Source organism: Camelus dromedarius, chromosome 36 (assembly GCF_036321535.1).
Source record: "Camelus dromedarius isolate mCamDro1 chromosome 36, mCamDro1.pat, whole genome shotgun sequence".
NCBI lineage: Eukaryota > Metazoa > Chordata > Mammalia > Artiodactyla > Camelidae > Camelus > Camelus dromedarius.
Window position 1 is genome coordinate 5,497,017 of NC_087471.1, and position 25,542 is coordinate 5,522,558.

At 55.9% G+C, this 25,542-nt stretch overlaps 1 protein-coding gene across 4 annotated transcripts in view; it reads right to left on the reverse strand.

The window, feature by feature from the left end:
• PEBP4 (phosphatidylethanolamine binding protein 4) overlaps nt 1–25,542 on the reverse strand; it is a 228,230-nt gene that overhangs the window by 713 nt on the left and 201,975 nt on the right. For all 4 annotated transcript variants that reach the window (XM_031442216.2, XM_010995936.2, XM_031442219.2 and 1 more), the window contains 2 exons: nt 11,943–11,988; nt 9,669–9,782 (listed from right to left, as the gene is read on the reverse strand). In XM_031442216.2, the coding sequence (XP_031298076.1) occupies nt 9,669–9,782; nt 11,943–11,988 (160 nt within the window). The remainder of the gene's footprint in view (nt 1–9,668; nt 9,783–11,942; nt 11,989–25,542) is intronic.

The following is a 25,542-nucleotide window of genomic DNA, read 5'->3' on the forward strand; positions in this document are numbered from 1 at the left end:
GCCGGGCTGAGACTGGCAGAGTGTCTGCACTATTCTTCCGATCCCCTCCCTAGAACCCCGGCCCCCTCCTCCCGGGTCCCAGGAAACATTGTGCGACAGGATGCCTTCCCCGGCTGTGGCAGAGGTGAGGGGGCAGGGCATACAGCCAGGTCACTTCTCCCTGCCCCTAGGACCTGGATCCCGGAGGGGAGTGGAGGGGAGCATGGGCAAGGTGTCCCAGCCTGGACCCTGGGGAAGTCCAGTGGCTGCCCAGGTCAGAGGGGGCCTCCTTGAGGGGAGAGAACCCAAGGGCGTGGGGGGAGGTGCACCTTCTGGAGCAAGTGTCAACAGGCCTGGCAGCAGGGCAAGGAGGGCGCAGCCCCGGGCACTAGGGAGAGGCTGAGGGAAGTGGTCAGAGGCATATTCCCACGCTCTTGTTTCCCAAACCCCGGGCCTCAGGCACCCTCAGCGGATGATCGCCAGATAAAATACAAGATACCCAGTTCAACTTGAATTTCAGACAAACAACGAAAAATTTGTTAGTATAAATATGTCCCACATAGTGCATGGACCATATTGATACTAAAAAATAATTCCTTGTGCCTCTGGAATTCAAACTGAACTGGATATCCTGTATTTATTTATTTCATTTTTCTCTTTTTCTGCTAAATCTAGCAGCCTTCCCTGGATGGAAGGACGACTCAGGGAAGAGCTTGCTTGGAGCAGAGAGAGACAGTGGCTGATATAGACTGAATCAAAGGAGAACAATAATCTCCAATACACAGAGAGGGTGGGGCCGGGGCTGGCACCTCAAATTCCTCCCTAAGCTGCCCCTTTACCCACCTGTGGTCCTCCATCGATCGGCACCCCCCTCCCTTTTCAGCAGTGAAGAGAGCAAGTCCCCTCTGCCTGCCCTCCGATCTCCCCCACTCCCCCTACCCCGGGAGTTCTCTGCATTTCAAAGATGTTGTCAAGGAGAGGACAATTTTTAATCCAAAGAAACAAAACAATGATAATGCTAATAATAATAGTATTAGCAATGACACCAATATAGTGCCTCCTATGTGCCTGGCGGAGTTCTAGGGACACCACACAGAGTCACTTAATCCTCACAAGAGGAGACTATTTTTTATTCCTGGGGCACAGATGGGACGACAAGGGTCACAAGACCAAGTTCTGGTGAGGAAGCTTCTTAGGGGCAGGGATGGGGGAAAAGGGCCTCTATGGGTTCCCTCAAGTCTTATGTGGCTCTGTGACTATACATCAAATGGAGCCTCTGAGGGCTGGAAAATAGTGCATCAGGCCTTCTCTTGGGGGATGGGCTGCACAGGATGGGCTGCTGCTGGGCTGGGGGCTTCCACTAGGATGGGAGGGAGGGAGGGAGAAAGGGAGGGAGGAGGGGCTGGCCTGGCTGTGGCCTCTGCACCCAGGGAGCCTGGCTGCCTGGAAAAGTACTGTAGTGTCATGACCCTGGGAAAGTATGTGTGTGCACGTGTGAGCACGCAAGCCAGGGAAAGGGCTCATGGGTGAACTGGTCTGTGCAGGCACGGGGACGAGGGGGCCTTCCCCTCGGAGCAGGGCAGGAAGGAACCCGGTGGCAAGGAGGGAATTGAAACTCATCACGAGATCAGGGCGAGTTGGCGGAAGGAAATCCCCTGGCTCCCCTCTCCCAGCCGTCTGCTCTCCCCTCGCTCCGAAGACTTCTCTTGACCGAGCTTGGCGTGCTCGTGGGGCCTCACAGCTCCTTTTGGGTCCCATTTCCAACAACCCTGTGGTTCTTGGGATTCTTGGGCAGCTCCTCAAACCAGCCCCGTCTCTCAGGAGAGCGGGCACAGTGCTGCCAGCTGCTAACCTCCGCGGCCTCCTCCCCTGGCTTGGCCGTGACTCCTTTCACCTCCGTTTCCTGCCACAGAGGGCGAGAGGAACTGACCCTGTGCAAGTTCTAGAAGGAAGGGGGTGAGTCAGGCCCTCAGGGCTGTGTGGGGAGAGATGAGGAGCTTGGAGGCTGTGGCGTCTGTGGTCACCGCGTGGAGGGAAGCCCCATCCTGTATGGCGCTGCCTGCTTCCCTGAGCTGCAGGGAGGCCGCTGCCGCAGGAAGAGGGCGGCACTGCTGTCTGGGCTCCGGCCACTCCCCTTGTACCATGGACCCATCCAGGATGGGCCCTTCCTGGGACAAGGATGGGGTGGTGAGTGCACTTCAAAGGCCTTTGCGGCAGCAGAAGGCCTCCGGCTGCAAGAGAAAGGAGGAGGGTATCTGATGTCTCCCTCCCAAGCCAGCGGCTAGACAGAGGCCTGGTCTCCTCAGGACGAGGCTGCCACACATGATGTGCAGTTTGGTCCCTGTACAACCCTAGGGGGTGCTGTTTTCATCCTGCAAAACCATATGCAAGGGCCACTCTCTCACTTGCTGGTCTGTGCTGATGGGGAAGATGTTAGCGATGAGAGATGTTAGACGTTAGCGATGCTCCTGACACAGGCTGGAGGTGGGGAGCGGGGAGAGTTAGGTCACCTCAAGTAAAGCCATGAGGAGGGGGTGTTCTGAGTCTGCTCTCCCCGAGATGCTGGGAGGGAGTGAATGAGCCCTGTCTTCAGCAGCTGGGGGAGGACTCCAAGTTTTACAGAGGCTCGTCCTCTGAGTTTGAGTCCCAGGGACTGCAAGGCTGTAATGTTCACAAATGGCCCTGGGGTAGGGCCTGACAGCCCGTCTCTTCACACCCAGTCTCCCATGTGTGTGGGATTGGCTTACCACTGCTTGGGAGTGGTTCAGCACAGGGGATGGACAGCCCTATTGGGCCCATTAGGGTTAGGAGGCATCCAAGAGACTGAGGAAGTGATGCTACATCTGGTCTAGCACCTCCCCTGCCGACCCACCCCAGCCCCGCGGGACTCTGGAGAACGGGGTGGATGGTGCCTCCGCTAGAATTCAGAAGCTCTGAGCTGGAGGGGATCTCAGACCCTGGGATCCAGGTCCCCCAACACTGACAGCTGCTTCCAGGGTCTGCCAGGGCTGGGGCAGGACTGCTTTATCCAGGCCCCACTCCTGCCCCCGACTTTGTGAGACAATTAACACTGGACTAATAACAAGCTAGGCCTTTGTAGGGTGGCCTCAGCCAGCAGCACAATTTGCAGCCCCGGCAGACGAGGTCCCCTTCCTCACAGTGGCCCTGGAGTCTCTCCAAGCAGGAAGCCCACTCAAGACGTCCCAACAGCATGGGACAGTGTTCCCCGTGTGTCCTCGCTCCCCCATGACTTGTCATTTGGTCCTCAGTGGGCCCTCAAGTGTTCCCACTTCCCTGGGAAGTGGGAGTTGGGAAACCCTCACTGGGAGGGAGGCTCAGACTCTCAGGAGGGCCCCCTCAGCGTCTGCTGGCGTCCGGCTCCGAGCTGCCCTGTCACCCCAGGCCACCCTCTTCCCTAGCTTCCCCCTGCCCTGCCCCTGCGCAGGGGCTCCAGGGTTTCCTGTCAGGGGACAGTGGCCCTGAAGAGAAGACCAAAATTGAACGCCAGCCTAATAAGCGCCCCACCGAGCTCCGGCTCAGGTCTGTAATTTGTCTGGCTCTTCGCGGGGCTGGCCGCGGTGATAGGAGCGCTGATGCCTTTCTGCTGAGATTAATGATGTCCCGGCGGTGGTGGGCGGGAGGCCTGAGCCTTTTATTTTTTGTGCCATTAAATGACATCCAGAGACTTCCACTCAGGAGCTGAAAAGCCCTCGTTCCATCACATCCAATTACTCCTGGAGAATATTTGCTGAGTGGCTGATCCTGCTGGCTTCAGAGGCTTGGGGCAGAGGGGACCACTTTGACTTTGGCGGGAGTGAAAGGGCGGGGATGCTGGGGGAGTTTCCGAAGTGTGGAGGGGTTACTCCTGCTCCTCTGGAGAGGAGAACCCAGGAGATCTGGAAAGCAGAAGTTCGATGCCTAGTTATCCAGTAAGTGGATCACCCAGGCCTCCTCCTTCCGTCCTTTTGCTGGGGACGGGGTTGGGGGAGGGAGCAAGAAGGGAGACACGAAACTGTCCACTTAGCCCCCAGTTATCAATTCCAGTATATGGTGGTGCCGATGGCTGGCTGGAGTTCCAGGAGAAATTCGGGGACTATCTGCGGTTTCCCGATGCTCTGTTCAATATAACTTTGGACGGTTGATGTTTGGCTTGACTGGGGCGTGTTCTGAAGAGGGCTGCCTGGGGCCTGTGGAGATGGCAGGCAGTTCCTAGCTGGGGTGCCTGTCTGAGAGTCGCCCAGGATGGCCCCATCTGGGCCGCTGCCAGGCCCCCAGTCCTACCCGCTCTGCCAGGTGGGTGGGGCCCTTTGGAGGCAGAAGAGGGCTGCCTGACACAAGCCCACACAGTGACTCAGGGGCTGGGCCTCGGGGGCTTCTGGGGCCTGGCCGGGTGAACCACCATGGGAGGTCATGGGGGTGGGGGAGGGGCTGTTTTGCACTGGGCTGTGGGTGTTTGTGTCTGTCTGTGTGTGTGTTTGGGCTGGTCTCCAGGCAGGGCCCCCTTCCCTGCAGCTTGGCCTGCACTGAGGGCTTCCCCTCTCTGCCACCAGGCCTCTCAGCCGAGGTCCATCCCCATCCACGCCTCCTACTGTGGATGCTGCTTGGAGCTCTGCTGCCCTCATGCCCTGGGCCTGTGTGCTTTCAAACATTTCCCTACCATGTCCCTTATTTCAGTCACCCATGGTGGCCCGCAGGCCTTTAGATGCTACAAGCAAGACTTAACCCCCACTGTGTGGCAAGTCACTGCTTGTCCCTCCTCTCTGACCCCTGTGGGTGGGTGGCTCTCCCACAAGCTGCTCAGTTCAGCTGCCTGTGGTGCTGGGGAGCAGATTCTGGTGGCCTGGTCTGGAGCCCAGGGACCCGTCTCTGGCCTTCCCATCCCACTGTGATAGGGGTAGTTGCTCTGCAGTTCCCCGAGGCCATGCTGGTGCCCTGGCATGGCCTGTTAGCTCCCCTGGCACTGCGGCATGGTTCTGGGCTCCCTCATGGCCTTGGAGAAGCTTCTGGAGTGAGCTGTGGCAGAGAGGGGATTCCCCTGGCTCACCCTCAAGGAGCGTGAGGCCGGCTCGTGACAGCCCTGGGTGAGGTGGCTGAGGTGTGGCATGGCACAGACCACAGTTCCTGGGAGTTTCAGTCTCCAAGCAGCACTTGGCCACAGCCTTCCTCCGGGAGGGGAGGGGGTACGTGGGTGCACGGCCTCGGGCGGCGGCTGTTGCTGGGCAAGGACATTGAGGCAGCAAGATGGTTTTGCCCCCTCTCTGTCCCCACACCAGGGCCCCGCAGTCTGATGGTCTGGGTTGGGGGAGAGTGAATATAGGGAACCTGGTGATGGTTGAAAAGACCCTTACCCCAGAAATCAGAAGAAAATAAACTTGCAATTAACCGCAGGCCCTTGGTCAGCCCGGCCCCTTGCTGTTCTGGGCGTGGGTTTCCTCCTTTCCCCAGGGGAGTGGTGGCCGCTGTCCTGCCCACCCTATGCAGCCGAGTGGTTGGGCAAGGGGCAGACTGGGGAGGGCAGCACAGGCTGGCCGAGAGGCTGGGCGTACACGGCCCTGCCTGCCCGGTGTTGGCACAGGGAGGGTGTGGACGCCGAGATCGTCATTTGGGGGCACGGTGCTACAGAAACAGCTGCCTTTGCAGGTGCTAAAGGAAGCTGACCATGAGGTGTGTGAGTGTGGGGGTGTGAGAATGTGCAGATCCGTGTGCGCGCGCTCGTGTGTGTGTGTGTGTGTGTGTGTGTGAATGGGCATATGTGGGTGTGTTCCCTACATAAACACACTCATTGATTCAAAGTCCACAGTGGGCTGAGGCCAGGACAGGTGGTAAAAAGGGAACATAAGACAGAGGTGAGCGCTTCCCTCAAGGAACCTCTAGTCTCTTGGTGGAAGGAGGACCCAGGAGAGTGGAAAATGACTGAGAAACACAGAAGAGATAAAAGCAGGTGGCTGGGGGAGTGAGAGGAGCAGGAGAGGGCAGGGTCGGCTGACTGAGAGAAGACTGCCCTGTGGGGTCATTTTGAGAAGCGCCTTGGACTGGCCCTGAAGGTGGGAAGGCGGTCCCGGTTGGGGGAAGGGGAGAGGGGTCTGTTGAGATGGGCAGCCAGAGGCAGGCCAGTTGTTGGGTGAGAGTGGTGGGCAGGTTGGCGCGAATGAAGCAGGAGTTTAGGGCGTTCTGGCAGCGGGTGGTACAGAAGGATGCTCGGTGTGAGGTGTGAACTAACTCAGTGAGCGTGGGTCCTCTTCAGACCTGGCCCCTCAGTGCGTTCAGTTGGTTCCCCTAGAACCTGGAAGTCTAGATGCCACATCCAAGGCTCCTGTGAGGAAACTGTGTACAGAAATCATCGTGAAACACAGAAGAGCTCAGAGGCCAGATTCTGGGCCTTGGATAAGGACAGTGGGCAGATAGGGGTCAGAGCTGGGGGAGAGGAGTTAACTTGGAGGCAGAGGGTGCAAGTCCAGTGTATGACAGGCCCAAGATAATGTCCGCTCTAAATCTGGGATGGCCTTTGGGACAAATGTCAGTGAGCCTGGGCCAGCCCTTGTCAGAGGGCACCAGTTCAGGCTCTACCTGAGCAGTGCCACCTCCCTCCAACCCCAACCCCCAACATAGTCATCCAAGTTCAACAAGAATAATCTCATGCTCCCTTATCATCTTCAGCTTGTCATTCACGATTCAGTCCCAGAGAGAGAAGCAACCCCACAGGACTGGGTCAAGTTAACTACCCTCCATGGATGCCCTTCTACCTGGGCTCCTGCGCACTGACCTTTCCCCTCCAACCTCTGGTCGCTGTCCCTGCCTGTTCATCCAGGGGACCTAGAACCAGGGCGGGCTATGTCACACCCCCCCTAGGACTCCCCGCCCCACTCCACGGAAGGAAAACTAGTTCAGAGTAAGCCCCGGGGCCTGTGTTCGTTGGCAGGGCTCCTTCTCCTGGCCTCCCGAGGGCTGGTCCCGCCTGGGGCGCCCTGCATCCCCCCAGCACTGTGCAGGTGCTTCAGAGACCACCAGGCATTTGGAATTCAGGTATTACCCACAAGCTGCTTATGCTTTTATGGTCACCCCGGGGTTCATCCACACCACACATCTCACACCTCCGGAGGCCTCCTGTCCTCTCGTTCTGGTCTGTCCTGCCCACCACTCCAGTGCAGTCATCTCTAAAGAGTGGCTTTTGCATGTTACTTCTGCCCTGGGCCCATCTACCAGCTCTCCAAGGCACCCATCAAAGTCACGCCTCTGCTGGGCTTTGGAGACTGTCATAACCTTCCTCCACTTTCTGCTTTCATCCCCATATCCGGGGGCCTTCTTCTCACTTTCTTAAAAAAAAAAAAATCTGTATCTACGGGTTCCCCAGCCCAGAGCTCCCTTCTTCCTTCACTTGAGGATTCAAATCTCTTTCTTCTCCAGGGCCTGGCCCAAGCCTGGCCTTCTCCAAGCAGCCTCAGGGCCATATGGATTTGTAGATCACCTAGACCCAACCCCTCATTATCTAGGTGAGGAAACAGAGGTCCAGAGAGGTTAGCTGACTTCCCCCAAAGTCCAATCACTAGTGAGAGACTGGAAATCAACATTTCCTCACCCTGCAGTAAAATACCTTTCACTCTTCCTGGCTGAAGAGGGTGTGCCATCCTGGAGGGAAGGGGATCCTGGGAAGAGACAGGACTATCCCTAAGTCCACATGATCTCCAGTTGTCCTTACAACCAGAAACACACAGTTAAGTGCTTAATTATAAGTTGCTCCGCATCACTATTTAAGTGTTTCCAAAGTAGATTAGAAGCCCCTCAAGGGCAGGGAACATTCCCTGTGCCCTGGGCTGTGTCTTCTCCAAAGCCCTTAGCACAGGGCAGGCAACATGGAAGGCGTCACATGGTGGGACTAGTACCTGGTCGGAGCTTTCATGTGGGAGAATAATTTTACTGTTTCCATTTCTGGCAGCAAACAAGACCGCGTGGAAGCCAAAGGGACTTTGCTTAGGGGCAAGTCCAGTTCCTAAGTTTTCATGTAGATGGAGGGGGCTGGGGGTGGGGGTACACAGCAAATTGTGGTCTGGGCAAAGATCTAGCAGGACTGTCCATGGGTTTCAGGTCCCATAGGTGTCCAGATTCTTTGCCTGCTGCCAACATCATAGGAAAGGCACCCAGGCCAATGTGTTTCCTGGGGGATGAGCCGTGGCAGGGGTGGAAAGCACCTTCAGGGCACACGCCTCTCTCCCTCCTTTGCCCCCTTCACTGCTCCACCTGGCATTGCCTAATGCTCCTTCTCCCTCCATCCCACCCTCCGGGAGCACCTGACCTGTGGGAGGTTCCTCCGGGGGCACCATCTGAGCATCACCAGGCCCAGGGCACTGGCATTGTGACCCTGATGTTTAACATGGGATTCGGAGGTCCTGCCTTATTTTATGTGGCTCCCATTTTATGTGTTGAAGGAACACGGTAGGCTGAGGTGCTAGTTTCCAGCCCCCAGGAATCATGGTGGAAGGGGCTTCATGAGACCCAGGGAACTGGAGAAATTGATCCAGGCCTGGGCAAGATACATTTTTCTTTCCCTTCTGTCTTGGTATCCAAAGTTGAAAACATGTCTTTGGCAAAGCTGTTGAAATGGATTTACAGATTGGCAGGGTGCTGCGGGCACCTGGGAAAGGTTCACCAGTGGAAAGGTTGGCCCAACCACACTTCCAGGGCATCTGGGAGCCTTCCGTGATTGGCGGCTCCTGCTCAGCACATCTGAAGGCCTCTATGTTCTCCTCCTCTCCTTTGGGGCCTGGGGCAGTAGGCTTGTAACAATACCTTCTCTGGCTTCCCAGTGGGTGGAGGTTGGTTAGGGTCACTGGGTGAAAAGAAATGGCTGATGACACCCACCTACCTACTCATCCTCCTGCCAGCCTGGGGGATGTGCTCTCTGTGTTGCCGAGTTGGTTTTGTGCATTATCTTCCCTTCCCTAAAGTGGGGGGTGGGGGCGTCATTGAGTGCACAAGGATTACTCTATTTCTCATTTTTCTGAAGAGAAGTCTAAGGCTCAGTGGGGGGCGTGGCCCACACAGGGTCAGGTGAGTCACACGTGGCATTGCAGTAGCCAGATGGCCGTGGTTCTTCCAGGTTCCTGGCTCTGGTGGTTGGAGGACCAAGGCCAAGCAGGCTGAGTTGACCATTAGGAAGCTCCTGGGAGCAGGCCCTCTGTAGAGTGCTGAGGGGGAGTGCCCCCTCAGTGGAGGGGGCATGGCCAGGGAAGTCTTTGCCCTACCACCGAGATGGCACAATTAACAGCCAATGAAGATAGACCGGCAGGGTGGCATTCCAGGCCCTCTTGCCCAGATCAGACTCAATTACAGGGTACAATTACCTGCAGAAGTGCTGTGGGGTAGCTGCCTGCACATGCCATTTGAAGCTACTGGGGGAGATGCGTCTCTGTCTGGCTCCAGTTATGCCCTTTGGGACCCTGCCTTCTAGATCCACCAACCTGGTTAAAGCCACCATCTTGGTCAATGGAACTTGCTTCTAGGGGGAGACCATGTCTAATGTCAACATCTCTTTTAGGACAGTCATTCTGGTTTATCCTCAAGAAACACCGCCCTCTGACTTTGGCCTCCAAGGCTCATGGGTAGGGCCAAGGTCCTGCCTTCCCCATGAATTCACGAAGCATCCACTTCCACCCCAGAATTCACCCTATCTTTGAAGGCTGGGAAGGCCTTACCTCGAGTTTTGTTTTCTTTGGGAAGGAGAGAGATGGTCTTTCCTTCCTGAAGGTAGACAAAGAACTGGTAACGATGGAAGCCACTTTGTGCTGGTGGGGAGGGAGGCTCGTAGGCTATGGGGAGAAAAAGGAGACAGGCTGGGCTCCACAGCCCGCGGTACCTGGCTGCTCCTGGCCACTCTGGGCAGGAGGGAAAGAGAATCATTCTGGGCCCTTTTCATAGACCCTGCTGACCCTCCTGGGGTCCCAGCTGGGGGCCCACCTACTGCAAACCATTAGGATTTATCTTGGGCAGGATCTCACCTTCAGTAGCTTCGTTTAAGAAGCAGGTTATTTAGGGCGGCGGGGCTGGGGGGAGGAGGAGGTGTGGGCTGGTTGACGGTCTTGGGCTGGAGGGGCCCAGGCCCTTTCTGGGCCAGTGGGTCTTGGTATTGTCCTCTTTTCGCTTTAGTCTATCCTGATGGAGTTCCTGCCTCAAGAGAAAGCCATCTTCCTCTGCGAGTGTGTTTGGCAGCAGATTTTTATTTATTTTTTCAGCATTTCCTTATGAACTCAATCCCCAAAGAAGCCAATTTCTTGGCTGGATCCGGAGGATCTGGAAGTGGTTACGGGGGTGGGTGGGACTCAGTTCAAAGGTTTGATCATAGAAGTTGTAGGATCTGGGTGCTCGGGGCACCAGAGTCCTTCCGGAGGAGACGGCCCATCTCCCTTCCCTTTGCTCTCCGTGCAGGAGGCACTCTTTTCTGGAGGAAAAGTGGGGTGGGGACAACTCTCATCCTCCCCCCAAGTCTTTGCAGGGCCCTGGGGTTTTGCAGGCCGGACTTTTGTGGGCTGTTCCAGCTGGGTCTCCTTCCAAGAGTGTGGTGCCTCTTCCCCTCGCCTTGGCTCGCTTCATCTCCCTTTCCAAGGAGCCAAACATCTTCCTGGGGGTGGGATGGAGTGTTTGCAAGGAGGATGCTGGTGGGAGGGAGTATCGGTACATTGTGGCCACCGCCCTCTTCTGATCATTAGACAAAGAGCCACCAGCTGCTTGGAGCTGAGGAAGTGCTCCCTGTTGTGCACTTCCGGCCGCTGGGGCCTCCGGCGTACCCACAGCCAGGGGAATTCCTGACTATTCATCTCTCCCTGGGTTTCTGGATTGTAGATCAGATGTGTGCGTGTGTGTGTGTGTGTGTGTGTGTGTGTGTGTGTGTGCGCGTGCACACGCGAGTGCAGAGTGAGAACAGCACAGGGTGTGCCAGAACCTTGTGAGTTGGGGTGTATGCTGGGGTGATGCAGACGTTGAGCCAAGGCCGTTTTGGAGGGTCTCTGTCAGTGTGTGTGTCATTGTGGGTAATTGATGCTTTTTCACAAACACTGCCAACCAGTAACGGAATTCACTGGTTCTGTGCACCCGGGAATTTATCCTCAGGGGAGATGGAGATGGAACCCCTTCTCACTAGGGTTTTCCTGACAAGGCTCCCCCTCTCAAAGTAGAGATGAGAGGCAGGAGGAGGAAGGGCATGGGTACCCAGACGTTGAGCTGTTTCTCAGGGCCAGGCCCTGGCTAAGTGCTTTCCCTCGTGACATCTCCCTGATCCTCAGTACAGCTCGATAAGGGGGGGTGTTCTTGCCATTTTCTGGATGAGGACACTGAGGCTCTGAGAGGCTAAGTAAGGCTGACAGAAGTGGTGGAGCTGGGCTTTGGATCCAGGACTATCTGGTGCCCCAGTTTGAGTTGCTTCACGGAACCGTGATGCTTGGTTGGTTTTTCTTGCTCAGCCCTTTGCCAGAGGCCAGCTCACCACCTGAGCATTCACTTTAAGTTGAATGGAGGGCATGCCCTTGCTGGCGGGATCCCATTGGGAGGGGAGGCAGGGAGCTTGTGGTGATGAGAGGGGTGGGAAGAGGAGGGCATCAGAGAAAAGGGAGGTCCATGAAGCAATGCACAACCACTTGGTGGAACTGGGGGCAGGGGAGCTAGAGGGGGGCGGAATGAAGGGAGCAACCCGCCCATCCCTGCTGGGCAGGGGGGTGGGGGGAGGTTCTGGTTCCAGGTTCTCTCCCAGCACAGACCTACACGTTAATGCTGGCTCCATCCCTTACTGGTTGTGTGACATGGGGCAGGTGGATCTGTGCCTCTGTTTGGTTCTCTTTAAAATGGAGTTATTATGGCAAGTAAACTCCTGGAGGAGTGCTTTGCACACGGGGAAGTGTCCACATTAAGTTAATTCTTGTGATCACCCTCAATCGTTGCCCTGGCTGGGGAAAGGGGCGCTGGAGGGTCTTACTCACGCGATAACTCCTGGCCTTGAATCTTCCCTTTCCTTATGTCAGAGCCCTGAAAATAAGAGACAAGAATGGGTGAGGTTTACTCCAGGGGCAGCAGAAGGCCACACCATCATCACACTTAGTCCAGCTGGGTTCTACTGAGGTCTTCCTCGGAAGGAGTAGGACAGAAGAGGAGGAAGGTACATGGCTGCCCCGGGGATGCTGCCAGAGCAGGAGGTGGGGTTTGGAATGGTGCCTCAGGGACTCTGGGGAGAGAGGACACACACACACAGAAGTGGCTGAGGGTGGCTCTGGGGAGCCGGAGGACACTGAGAGGACACTTCCGGAAGGGCTGTCCCACTCTTACCATCCATGTCACCGGGCTGGGCCCAGGATGCAACTCTCATCCTGTGGGGTCTGGTCAGATCTGGGGCGGGGGCTGACCATCCTCACAGGCTCTCTTTGGGGCCTTCAGAATGGCTGCCTGAGTGACCAGAAGGACAAGGAAGGGCCAGAGGAGGCCTGACTGCCTGATTCTGAGGCAGCTACTTCCCCACCCTCCACTGGACTCAGCCCACAAGCCCGGGGGTAGATTCTCGGGCCCCTGGACTAGCCTCCGTTTCCCTCCTTCTCTTCCTCCTCTTCCCCTCCCTTCTCCCCTTTGGTTAGAGTCTGTGGGATAATGAGGTGATCCCGGGGGCGGGTGCTAATTATTGTTTGTGCAGGACCGGGAGATGCTCAGATGAAAGGCACTGGAGCCGGGCCCCTGGGTCCGTGCCACAGCTCAGGGCCCCGGGCCATGCCAGGGAGTCCAGCGGCCCCTAGGTGTGGGGTTTTATAGCCTTAATGATGGTGATTAGCCTGGCTCTTCACTGACTCTGCCAGCACCTAACTGTGCCCTGGCCACCTTTCCACCAAACCCTTCTGGTGCAGACCCTACTCCTTCCCCTTGAGAGGTGCTCAGGGTAGAAGTTGGGGGGACAGGGGATATTGGAGGTGGGGGATGGGGGTGGGGAGCATGAGATTCCTTCTCAGTTCTCTGCAGAGATCCTCAGAGTCAGCTGGGTGACCCAAACCCTAGTGTGGTTTACTTTTTACAAAACTCAAGCCCTTCCCCCATTCTAGAACCTCCCCCTTCCCCGTCCCTCCCCCCGCACGCCCATTCTCCCTCCCTAAGGGCTGTAGCTTGCCCGCTGACTCTTCTGGCTTTGGGCCTCTTTTTGCCAGAACGTCCCTCTCCCCTAGGCTCCTCCATGTCCATCTAGGTTACCTCTGGTTGGTAGGAGGAGCAGGAGACTGCAGAAGGGTGGATCACCTACTTTAAGCCCCCCTCCCACCTTATTTCCTTCACATTCTTTGACATCCTCACCCCCTCCCTCAATCCATTTTGTCTGCTCAGGAGCGGAAGCTGCAGAGCACACTCGGGCTCTGCCTTGGCCCTCTCAGCACAGGCCCCCTCTCTCCCACTGTTAGGCCTGGCCTTATCCAGGGCTGGCGTGAGGCCCAGTAGTGGCCAGAGGCTGAGGTGTTGGGGCACCAGGATGAGGGGCATGGAGGCCCCTCTCCTCAATACCCTTCTCTCCCAGGAGAGGCAGGGAGGGCCCGAGGCCTCACAGCCACTCTCCCCAAATAGCTCTCTGGGCACCCTAAAGATTGGGAGATGGGGGCTGAGGCCAGGGAAGCCCAGCCCAGACCAGCCTCCTCTGTGCTCCCAGCCTCCCCCTCATTCCTTTCCAAGTCAGCCCAGCCAGTGGTTTGTTTAAACAAAACAATAGCAACCTAAGCTGGCTGTTTCTTTTCAATTCCCCACAGGCTTGGGTCCCACCCAGAGTGATAAACAGGCCTCTCTCCTGGTGTGAGTGCAGGGAGGGGGCGAGGGTGCGGATGGGCCCTGGGCCCGTAAGGTCAGGACAGTGTGGAAAGTCTGATTGGAGCCTTGATCAGGGTGGGAAGGCTCTCGGTCCCCTCCCTTTCACTCTGGGGAGTCTTTTCTCATCGACTGGGGCCAGCTTGGCAGAGACACATGCGAACCCTTGGAATCATTGTAAAGCTGGCAGCCCTGCCTGCCCGCCTTTTCCTGCTGGATTCTCCTGAGCTCAGCTGCCAGGGAGCCCTGAGCAGAGGGCACTGATGGCCTTGAGAGCCTTTAGAGTCTCTCTGGAGCTTGTCCCATGGACAGGGGCTGATCCTGGCTGGAAAGAGGAGCAGGGAGGGGAGGCTCTGAGGAAGGACTGGGCTGTAGACGGGCTCCCTGAGTGAGGTCGGCATGGCTGGTGTTTATCTGCATTGGGTTGAGGATTGGCTAAGTTCCCTCTGGCCATAAAACTTCCCTCCCCGGTCTGTCCTGGGGAGCCTAAAATTTCTCCCATAGAATCAACACCTGATGGGGGCCTTAGAAACCACATCCAAGGGGGAGAAAGTTGAGTCCCCAGAGAGGTCAGCCTGCTTGTCCAGAGCCACACGAGCAGTGAGTGGGAGGATCCCAGAATGTTCCAGGAGGAGGAGGCCTCCGACCATTCGAACTTTGACCCACAGTGCTGACCAGTGTGCTGCTTCTATGACTTCATGACAATCCCACCCCTCCTCTAGGGGGTGTTTCTTGGGAAGACCATGCACAGATATTACCTGGAGGGCTGGGGCTGCTGTGGAAACGGTTACCCCCAGCCCCATGTGAAAACTCAAGCTCTCCTAAGACAGCTTCATGGGCTGGAGTATCACAGGTAGCCTGAGATCACTTAGAAGGCTGGAAAGCTCCAGGGATGGATGAGATTTGGGGACATTTTGAAGGGGAGAGGGGGGATCTATTGTTCAGAGCACTTTCCAGGGAGTGTGGACTGAGGGAAGGGCCCTGAGGGTTGGCGAAGAGCCTGCATTTGAGGACCAGGCCCCATACCTGTCACGTGTGAGCAGAGAAGAGATTTGGAAGGGAGAGCCTGCTGGAGGGGAGGGCTGCTGGGAACTGCCACCACCTCCACCCCCAGCCCCAGCACCCAGGTATGCTGCTCCTCTTTAAGATGGGCCCCCGGCACAGATAAACTCCCTTCCCCTTATTATAGGTAAGAGAGGTGGACATTTTCAGAAGGAACCTGTCTAAATACTGATTTGAAAAAGGAAAGAATGACAGAAATTACAAACAGTGTGAAAATAGTTGGGTTTCTAATCCTCAAGAACACTTAGAAGCGCAGGGTGGGTTTTTCATGATACCCAGAGAGGAGCGCATGGAGTGTCAGTTTTCCTGCCTTACCCACTCCCTAACTGGTGTTCCCTTGTGCCCTCTTGAAAATAAACTACTTGCACTGGAATCCTCGTCTCAGACTCTGCTTCTGGGACCCCAAGCTAAGACAGTAAGGGTCCAACAGACATTTGTGGGATGAAGGACGTGATGACTGAAGGCTTTGTCCAAGGTGTCAGAGGTAGCTGGTCTAGTCTGGTCTAGTCTGTTCTCCTGACTCTCGGTCCTGGCCTCTTCTGATGAGACCACACTGCTGCAGTCTGGACCTGGATCCTTCTGGCCTCCTGGACCAGGCCCCAGAGTTCCCTGGCAGAATTGGTCCCTGGTACATTGAGCCCTTGAAGAACCACAAACAGAAGAGCCAACTAGATGAAAGTCACCTCTATCCTTTGTTTCTTGTCCCCTTGGGGACAGCCAGAGAGCTACATTCCCTGAGAATTGAGGATCCAGGGATGACCCTCCCTCAGCCTGGGGAACCCTTTAGATAAGGGCTTTTTGAGACATGGTGTCCAGAGTTAGGTTGTGAGGTCTGGAGGGTGGGGAAGGGGCCCAGCTCAGCGCTCATCTCAGCAGGGAGGCTGATCCAGTTTCCTCATTCTCCTTCAATTACCTACAGGCACCTGCCCGCCCACCTGGGCATTTGTGAAGGCCCAGGTACTCAGACTTGCTGACCCCCCGAGCAGAGGGTCAGCAGCATGTTTCCTCAAGTGCACGGGAGATGATTTAATCTCTTCACCCACCTCTTCCCATCTGGACAGGAGGATTCAATCACTTCTCCTGCCTGGCTCAAACCTCAGTCAGAGTGGGAAGTTTCAGTTTTTGATCTCTGGGTGGGTGGGGGGCATCGGGAGTGAGAGTCCTGAACTTGAAAGTTGAGGTGCAGAAAGATGTCGTGGAGATAAGGGAGAGTGGAGGGAGAAATGAGCAAAACAGAGCACTTGGGAGGAAAATGCACAGAAAAGGGAAAATAGGACAGAGTTCCCGGCTCTCTGACACTGGCACCAAACGAGAAAGCTCCTTGCTGTTTTGCACAGCTGCTTGCAAGCTGCCAAGTGGCAAAGGATCTAGGAAAAGGCACAAGATTGGAAAGTGCTACCCGGCAATCTGTGGATTCTGCAATTCACAAGGGGTAAGTAAGTGGAAGGCACTGACAGCTCCTGGGCTCGGAGACCCCCAGGGGCTGTGGCTGCCTGGCCACCTAACACCGGCCTGGAGAGGACCCAGCCCTGGAGGCTGTGCCTGTTCTGAGGGAAGGGCTGCTATCATTCATCCTGTGGCCTGCTTTTTTGCCCCGGGGCTGGGAAAAGGAGGGCCGGGCCACTGAGGTGGGTGGAGTGGAGTCTGTGGGAAGCGGTGAGGAGGCACAGACCTGAACTCTCCTGGGAGCTGAGTGCTTCCAGGCTCCAGGGTGTAGGATGGCCAGTTATTCTGCGCACCAGTTTCCCTCAAGAAGTATCAACATCCAACACCTGGTAGCCTCTTCCTGACACCTTCATGGGCAGTGGGGCTGCATGGGGAATACCGTCTTTAGAAAACGCCCATGGATGGCCAGCAGATTCTGGTATTGGGCACCAGTTGGCAACAGGACTCTTGGGTTTGGCTTCAGATCTGGAGTCAGTTACTTCCCTGGGTCTCCAGATGCCAAATGGGTTGTGGTTCGGTGTGGCTGATCTGCTTCTTGGAGTGAGTAGTGACCCAGATGCGAGGGGCTTCACCACTTTCCACGACACTGGGTTAATAGGCAAGATTTCCCAAGGCCAGGGTCATGGTTGCTTGTGGCCTAAAAAGTACAGGCTGTCCAAGCCCTTTGTTCCAGGCCACGTGGATGTGTCTGGTTCCCAAATAGGCCACGCTGTCTGCCACCTATGTGTGTGTGTGTGTGTGTGTCAGTATCTAGCATATTGTTGGCCCTGAGGGATGACAGCTGGTGAGATGGGTAGATAAATGAACCAATGAATGAGAAGCCTTGTGAAATAGGAATTTAACGATATGAATTAAGACCCATTTATGGTATTGAGGAACTCATGGTCTAGTGGGGCAGAGACATTGACGGAGGAATAACTGTTATAGGCCTAAAAAACTGAGGTCTATAGGAAGCGCTGGAGGAGCACAGAGGAAGGAAGTCGTAACTGCTTGGAGGGAGTCATCAGGGAAAGCTATTGAAAGGAGGCTGTACTCGTTCTGGGCTCTGAAGGGTGTGTAGGAGTTTTCCAGTTTTCCAGTGGACAGGATAGGGGAGGGGAGAGGCAGTTTAAGTTTAAGCAATGTAGAAATATGTAAATGAGGTATGAAAGGACCAGGTGGGTCTGGAAGAAGCTCAAGTTGAGGCTGGGGTCAGGGTTGAATGGCAGGCAGAGCTGCTGATTTCTGAGAACCAAAGCCATCAGCAACCTGAACGCTGGGTCCACCACAGACCCTAGGCAAGACTTTTTCTATTTTCCAAACACTTGACAACTGTGTCCCAAGAGTGTCATCAGAGGGAACTGACCAGCTGCCTCTCTGGTCAAGAAAGAATCTGGGTGGGGCCAGGCTTTGGGACACTGCCCATGTGGCAGGTCTGAGCTAGATGAAGTGGAACCCCATGACTGTGGCCTCACTCAGAGCAGGGGAGTCTGGGACCCCCAATACCTCTCTTTTACAAACTGTAACTTTTTGTTTCAGGTCATTAAGGTACAATATATTCATTGTAGAAAAAAATTTAAAACCCTGGAAAAAAAAAACAAAACTGGAAAGAAGACTCCCCTGGGTCATTCTGCACAGAAATACCTGTCCTGAGATCACCACAGCCCCCTTCTTAGCATTTGAGTCCCATAGCTTCTTTTCACAGGAGTGCCAGCTTCGAGCCCCTGGTCCCTTCTGGGGTCTGCGCTGGCTAGACTCCCATCTGACCTCCTGCCTGGGGAAATCTGACCCAGTTGCTTCAGTCTCGAAGCTCAGACTGGTTTGGACCTCAGGGAAGGTCCCCTCTTTGACACTTGCCTGTTATGGGTCACCCATTCTCTGGATGTAGCATCAAGGTAGGCTTAGGACGGGTGGGAAGGGAAAAAGGAATAGAGAATACAATGTATGGTCTTACTAAACCTGTTCCAGTTAGAAATAGTCAAGAAATATTAAGATAGAGAGCAAATATTATGAATTGATAGCCAAATATAATTATCATGTATCAACGTCAGCTTAGGTTTACTTCTAGGTACACGGAACAAACGCTGAAGCTTTTGGGATCAACAACAGGTTGCTGGAAAGCCTCATTTATGTGGAATCACTTTGGGAATTGGGTATTCTTCACAAGAACACTTCCCTGATCCCTTGAATTGTATTTTCAGCTCCCCAACTCCTTTCATCTTAACTCTTTGGGATAGCGATCTTATTAAAACACTAGTTCTTGTCTTCTTAAAACACACACACGGAGACTACCTTATGTAATTTTAAACAACGTTGTGGTTGCCACAGCGAATGACCAATTTTGCACCCTGCTACAGCGCATGACTGCAATGCTGAGAAGCAAGTGCAAAGAACAGTCCATTCAGCCTTCCGCCTGCTCAAATCTCCTCAGGGTCCAAAAATTTAATATTTACGTCATGGTCAATACATAAAGAAAGGGGAACCACCTCTTGTGGGGCGCCTACGATGTGGCGGGCAACCTGCCAGCATCTTTACTCAAGTTAGCTCACTTGGGTCCCTGCCTTCCAGCCCATTTCCTGCTACGGTGCAGGGACCCTCAGGACCCTCGGGAAACCCCCCCCACCCTGCCGCCCCCACTGACAGGATAGAGACCCGCAGCCTTGCTGAGGGAGCTGTGCCTCGTGGTCTGGTTTCTGGCACCACAAGGACCAGGGAAATGGTGCCATCTGGCTAAAAGCAGCCCCACTGGATCGGTGACTGAGCTGTTAGCTGTTCCAAAGGGCAACCTGGGCTTCAGTCCAAGGTCATTACCAATTAGCTGCATGACTTTGAGTAAGCCACTTAATTTTTCAGCGTCTGTTTCCGTACCTGTAAAACGGCGATGTAATGATACCTGCCCTGGTTTCCTCACAGACTTATGAAGACGAAATTAGGAAATGGGATATTCTGAAGTCCTGCGGTACCATCCCACTGTAAGGGTCATGATGGTTTCCTTCCCCAGCTCAGCGTGGAAGGAGAGGGGCAAGGCCGCTGCTGCCCGGGGTGGAGGGGACAGCGAGCAGTGGAGCTGGGGACACTGCCTCTGGCCTCCATCTGCCCACCCTCAGAACCCATCCTGCAAGCTCTCTTTTGCTGTGACAGGCCCAGGAAGCCTCGTGGCAGGGTCAACCTCGTGAGGCTAATGGCTGTGCCGTGGGCTCGGAGGTTACTCAGCTGTGAATGTGGGGCCTGTCCTGCTGGGCCTGCACTCACCCGGGGTGCGCGGAGCGCGGGGCACATAATGTTTATTAATATGCCTTGATGAGGGGCATTAATATCTCCTAATGACACCATCTGAGCCCGGCCTCCTTCCTTCTCCCGTTCCTCTCTCCTCCCCCATCCTGTGGAGATACCCACTCACTTCCCCCAGAGGAGGGACGGGAAGGAGAGCTGTCCCAGGAGGCAGGGGCTGGGGTGGGGGCCCAGCAGCAGGGGTCAGAGGATCCGGGGTGAGGGAGGAAGGAGGGTGCTTCTGGCTCTGCAGTCAGGTGGAAACTTGGCCTGAAAGTGCTTGGTGATGGGAGCAAGGGAAGCAAAACAGTGGCAAGGCTTTTCCAAAACTGGTGGGAAGGATCGGGAGCAGCAGGGGGTGAGACAGAAAGAAGCTGGAGCTGGGGAGGGGCTGGGCCTTCGGTGGGAGCAGGAAGGAGGGTGACTATGGGTCTGCGGGTCATTCGAGGGCAGGGCGGGTCTCAGAAGGCCCGAGGGGGCAGGGGTGGGGGCCAGAGGAGGGGGAACGGTGAGTCACACTCACTTATGCTCACACGCTCACATCCACATACAGCCCCCACACACTTGTGCACACGCGCTCACACACGCCCTCACATACACAGTCACACACACCCTCACATGCTCACATATACACACGTCCAGTTACACACATGCTACACACAACATGCTTACTCGGCACACACTCTCATACATCTACACCCACGTGCACATATGCCCACACATGCTCACAACACTCACACGCGCCCACACATACACAGTCAGATACACAGAGCCCTCCACCTTGCACACTCACACACACTCGCAGATACACAGCATACTTATATGCGCTCACACACGTATACACATACTCACATGCACTCACATGTGCACACTTGCAAAGCACTCATACACAGACACACGTGCTAACACATGTGCACTCACACACCCATTCACATACACATGGTCATGCACACTCCATCTTCACTGGGGTATGTCAGCGGCTGAACGTGAAGGGAGTGCCAGGATGAGGGGACATTTGGGTGAGGGGCCAGTGGCGAGGCTACAGCGTGGACCACAGGATCAGGAGAAGCAGCTGTGGGAATCTCTGGGCTCCTGGCAGGAGACCAGGACTAAGAGATGACTGATTAGGACCGAGGTCTGTGAGTAAGACCTGAGCTGTTCTCTGTCACCCTCCAGAGTCCGGGCGCCGACGTGGAGGGGATGTAGGAACAAAGAGAGCTGTGGCAGGAGGGATGGTCAGCTGGGAGTGGGTGTCTTCCTGCCCTCCTGCTGCTGCTGTGGTGGGCGCTGCAGGCTGGCTGCCCCCTCTCCGTGCAGCAGCCAAACAGTTAGCAAACACTGCAGTTAATCCCCCCAACAAACAGGGCTTGAGAAACCACAACCCAGCTGGAGGGGAAGGAGCTGCAGGGCTACCTCCACGGGCCGGGTCGGCCCTTTACCGCCGCCTTGCATCTCTCATCTCCAGCATCCAGTCTTTCTGGCTGGGTGGCTGCAACCCCAGGAGAGGAGGCCAGGAGGAACAGGGGAGGACCCATAAGCTGGGAGGAGGCGACCTGCCTAGACCGTTGCTCCCCAACTCCAGCTGGACAGAGGGGCCCAGCGGACCCTAGCACCCCCATGGCCTGGGGAGTAGTACCCCGGGGCTTGGGAGTGGTCAGGGGCACTGGTGTTTGGAATGCTCCCCGGGGTGGTGGTGAGAGCTCCATGGGGCCCCCTTAGGTTCATGGATTAGGGACAAACTTCACCGACAGCCAAGGAGGCTTCTCAGAGCCCACAGCCCAGCAGTCTCTTCCAGGTCCTGGCCCTCCTCATCCTTTCTTCGCCCCCAGACTCCTCACCTTGTCTCATCCTGCTCTCTACTGCCAATCAGGAAATAGCCAACCGTCTCTGGGCTGATCAGTTCTCGCTGTGTACTATCTATGAGATGCTGGTTGTCCTAGTGAACCCAGGCCAGAGGCTGGCAGGTTTTCAGCCCGGCTCCTGGGCTCTGTTCTCTGCTTTGTCTCCCTCCTTTGCCCCATTTCAGTCTCCATCCTTGGCTCAAGTGGGAAGAGAAAGCATAATCTGTACTTTGGAGCCTCTCTCTCCTTCCCCACCAAAAGGCCCAGGCACGGGGCTGCCTTGTGAAAAGGAAGGAAGAAGAAGAGGAAAGAAGGAAGGAAGCAGGGAGGGAAGAAAGGAGAGAGGGACTTCCTGGAAGAAAGCTTAGGGATCAGGACTTCTGAGCAAGAAAAGATGCTGGCAAGATCTGGAGGCTCCGTGAAACCCTGGCGCTCCTTAGATAGTGTGACAATAAGCAGAAATAGTCTGAGTCTCATTCAAATTACATCCTGCTCTTTTCAGAGGGACAGACAGTGAACTTGGCCCTGGTCCCCTAGCCCCCTGCTACTCAGAGGAGCAGCAGGAGCATCACGTGGAAACTTGTTAGAAATGCAGAATCTCGGGCTCCACCCCAGACATGGTGTGAATCAGAATCTTTCTTTTAACAACTTGAGGTTATTTAAATGCACAATCAAGTGTTAGAAGCACTGGCCCAGAGTCCTGCTCTCAGGGCCCTGGCGTCTCTGGACTGGGCAGGGGACTCCTTATCTGAACGGTGGTGGCAGCCATGGTGGGAGCCACCTGAGCTCTTGTTCCTTACAGTGCCCCCTTTCAGGTCTGCTCCAGGCTCTGGAGCCCCCATGGGATCCCCCTTCCCAGGACAGGACCTGGCTGGCTCTAGGTGCCGAGAAGGCCCCAGCTGTGTGGTCGCAGGAGGTGGGTGGACTGGAAGGGTCAAGGTCCGTCCAGGCCCGGGAGACACGAGGCCTGGCACGCACACCCTTGTCCCTGCACCTCTGCTTGGAGCCATGAAAAGCAGGCCCTGATCAAAGAGTCTTGGTGTCACTATTCTGAGCCTTTGAGTCCTTGCAGCCTGAGGACCAGAGGAGGGGGTGTGAGGTGGCCTAGGTGGCGGTTCAGGGTCTGCTCTAAGGCCCTGGTCCCAGCAGGAGGGGCCAAGTGACTTCCCCAGTTTTCTCTCTTAAGAGATGCGGAAGCAATATTGCCATCCCCGACGAGCTGCCCATCTGTTCCCGTGTTCCTTGGCCACACCAGGGCCTGTATGGTGGGCCTTCATGCCCCTGCCTGCCTGTGTCAAGGCCAAGGGAACAGCGAATGTGGCTCACTGGGGGTCTGCAGGGTCGAGGGCCACTCTGGGACTGAGGCCTGTTATTCTGCTGTGTCCCCTTTTACAGTGCCTGGCGGGCAAGTGCCGATCTGGGGAGCTTGGCAATTTCAATGAAAAAAACAACCGAGACTGAACTCAATAAACTCCACCCTGATCTCACAGTTGGTCTCATGTGTCTCTGGAATGCTTGGGGACTGATGTTAACCCCAGGGAGAGGAAGGGAGATCCACGGCCCTCTCCGACAAGGCCAGCTGAACGTGGGGCACTGCGCTGCCCCTTTAGTTAGAGTCATCTGTTAAGGGTCGCTCAGCTGAGCCCTGCAGGCCAGTGGGGAGGTTTGTGGGCCAAGAACCCTGGTTGCCTCCGGAGGGGGCGCCCGCCCTCCTCCCCGGCAGGTGGAGAGCTGGGCTTGGGGCCACTGTGGTGCTTGGCTGCTAGCCTGATCAGGATCATCAGTCTCACAGTATGTTGAAACGGGTCTTTGCACAACCTCGAGGAGGACCCAGCCATTCCAGGTGATAGTGCCCAGGGCCATGAGGAAATAGGAGGAAAGGGGACGGGGTGACAGCAGGGAAGCAGCCCACAAGGGGTCAAGGGGCCCATAGCCTTGGGCTTCTACAGCTGTGAACTCCCAAGGCATCTGGATCTGGGGCTCGACCTGCCTCCTTCCAGTCTTCACCCATGTGGCTGGACCTCAGAGGTCTTCTGCCCTAGGAGTCTGGGGTTCAAGGATGCCAGGCCAATCCCTAGACTATGCCACAGGGAGCCGAGACAAACTTCTCCCCAGAACTTCTGCTGTGAGCAGCTAATTGCACTGGCATCTGAGGCTGCGGTGTGCGAGTGAGGGGCCTTTAATGAAAGCAAACGACAGCTGATTAATCTGCCAGCTCTGGAGTCCTGCTCCTCTCTGTGGGGTCTGGCCACGCTCCATTCAGCCTCAATGGCCTGCACCAGCGGGGTGGGCTCCAACCTATTACCACCAGCACTTCCAGCCCTAATGGGTGAGAGGGTAAGCCCCCACCCCTGCTCTGCCCCCCGAGCCAGCAAGCCTGTCCTGCGTAAGGGGCTGGCCCTGGAGGACTGGGCTTGGCCCTGCTGGACGCTGTCCCAGGGTGACTCCCTCTGGGAAGGGAGCAGGTGGCTACGAGAACCCCAGCTAGCTGCTCAAGGGTTTGTGTGAAAGGGTTACATTTAGGAGGTAGGTGGGGGCACGGGCTCCACAATGGCAAATGGTTTGTTTTCCAGTTACTTGCTGACGAGGGCCTTAAGAAAGCAATCAGGTCATCGGATCATTCACACTGTGGGAGAAGGCAGAGAGAAGCACTGGGGCTGGGAGAAAGCCCCCACTTCACCTGCTCTGGCTCCTGGCTAGTGCCAATGTAGCCCGCGTTCACGGAGCTCCTGCTGGGAGCCAAGTGCTGGGCCAGCGAGAGGGTGGCTTACGGTCTGGCAGGGACGTGAGAGTAAAGAGGTAATTACAGGCATGATGAGTGCTAAAAAGAGGACTTACAGAGGGCCTAGTCTGAGGCAGGGAAGTCTTCCTGGAGGAAGCATGAATAGGCTCGCCACCTGATAGTGGAGCTTGGTGGGAGAAGGGGAGGCCCCTGTTTCTGGACTCCAGCTGCCAGGCCAGGGCTCTTCCAGGGCCTCCTCATCCCCAAGAAGCCCCAGGTCCTTATCACCTCTACCTTGAGCTGCCTGACCCTCTCCTGGGGCTGCCTGGCAGCTAGGCGAGGGAGGACTGGGGGTGAAGGAGCAGGAAAGGGAGTAAGTCAGGCCTTGAGTGGAGGCTACTGACCTTATCCTGGGCAGGGCCCTCCTGCTGGGAAGCAGAAGCAGTGCTTCCTTTGGGGGAGAAACCCCTCAGCATCTATAGCAGTAAAGAAGAGGCTCCGAGCTCTCTCTTGCTGAAGCCTCTAATGACAGGGTTCGGGTGTAATTAATATCTACGTGCTCATAAAACTGACTAATGATCACTCTCATTTAATGGACACCTTTCATCCTCACTTGTTCCCAAACGAGAAAGGACCATCCTGGGGGCTGAGGCTTGGAGCCTGGTGGCAGCCATAGACCCCAGCTGTTTGGGATGGGGGCTCATTGGTTCCTGAGCCTGAGCCGCCTCAGAGGCTGCTTTTCCCACCTCCATCCCTTATCTGGTTTGTGCCTGACAGTGACCAGCCTTAGGAAGTGGGTAGGGGATGGGGAGAGAGGAAGTGCTTACACCCTGATTCTGAAGAACAGTGTCAACACTTGTAACCAACACGTGGCTGCCGAGAAAGAGCACCGAGCACAGAGCACCGCTGGCTGCACCACGCCCTCTTCCTCTGCTAGGTACTGACAGGAGCTCGGGAATCGTCTCAGTGTCAACTCCTTCACCTGAGAAGAGCTAGACTCCCGGAGGGAGGGGCTTGCCTGCTGAATCACCAGCAACACCTGTGTTTTGCTTGGGAGGTCTCCCGCTCAGAGACTAGCCAAGCCTGACCCTGTTTGGCTTCCTGGAGCTTGGTGAGATCACGGCCCTGGGTGTTGTGGCTGCAGGCCAGTGTGACCTGCCATGCAGGGAGTATTTTTAAAGAGATACTTGCCCCTGTGTTCTCAGGATTAGCTCATTGAGATACTCAGGTTGTTCTCTGAGTCCTCTGCCTCCCCTAGCCCTATCCCCCTTGCCTCCCACGTTTGGTTGTAGAAGTTGGTCAGGGGAACAGGAAATCACTTGGGATAAAATAGGTAGTGGACACAAACCATCCAATCCACTTGCTATGGACAAGCCCCTGGGGGTGGCCAGGGGATCTTGGTGGCTGGCAGCATCGGGGACAGGTGGGATAGGCAGA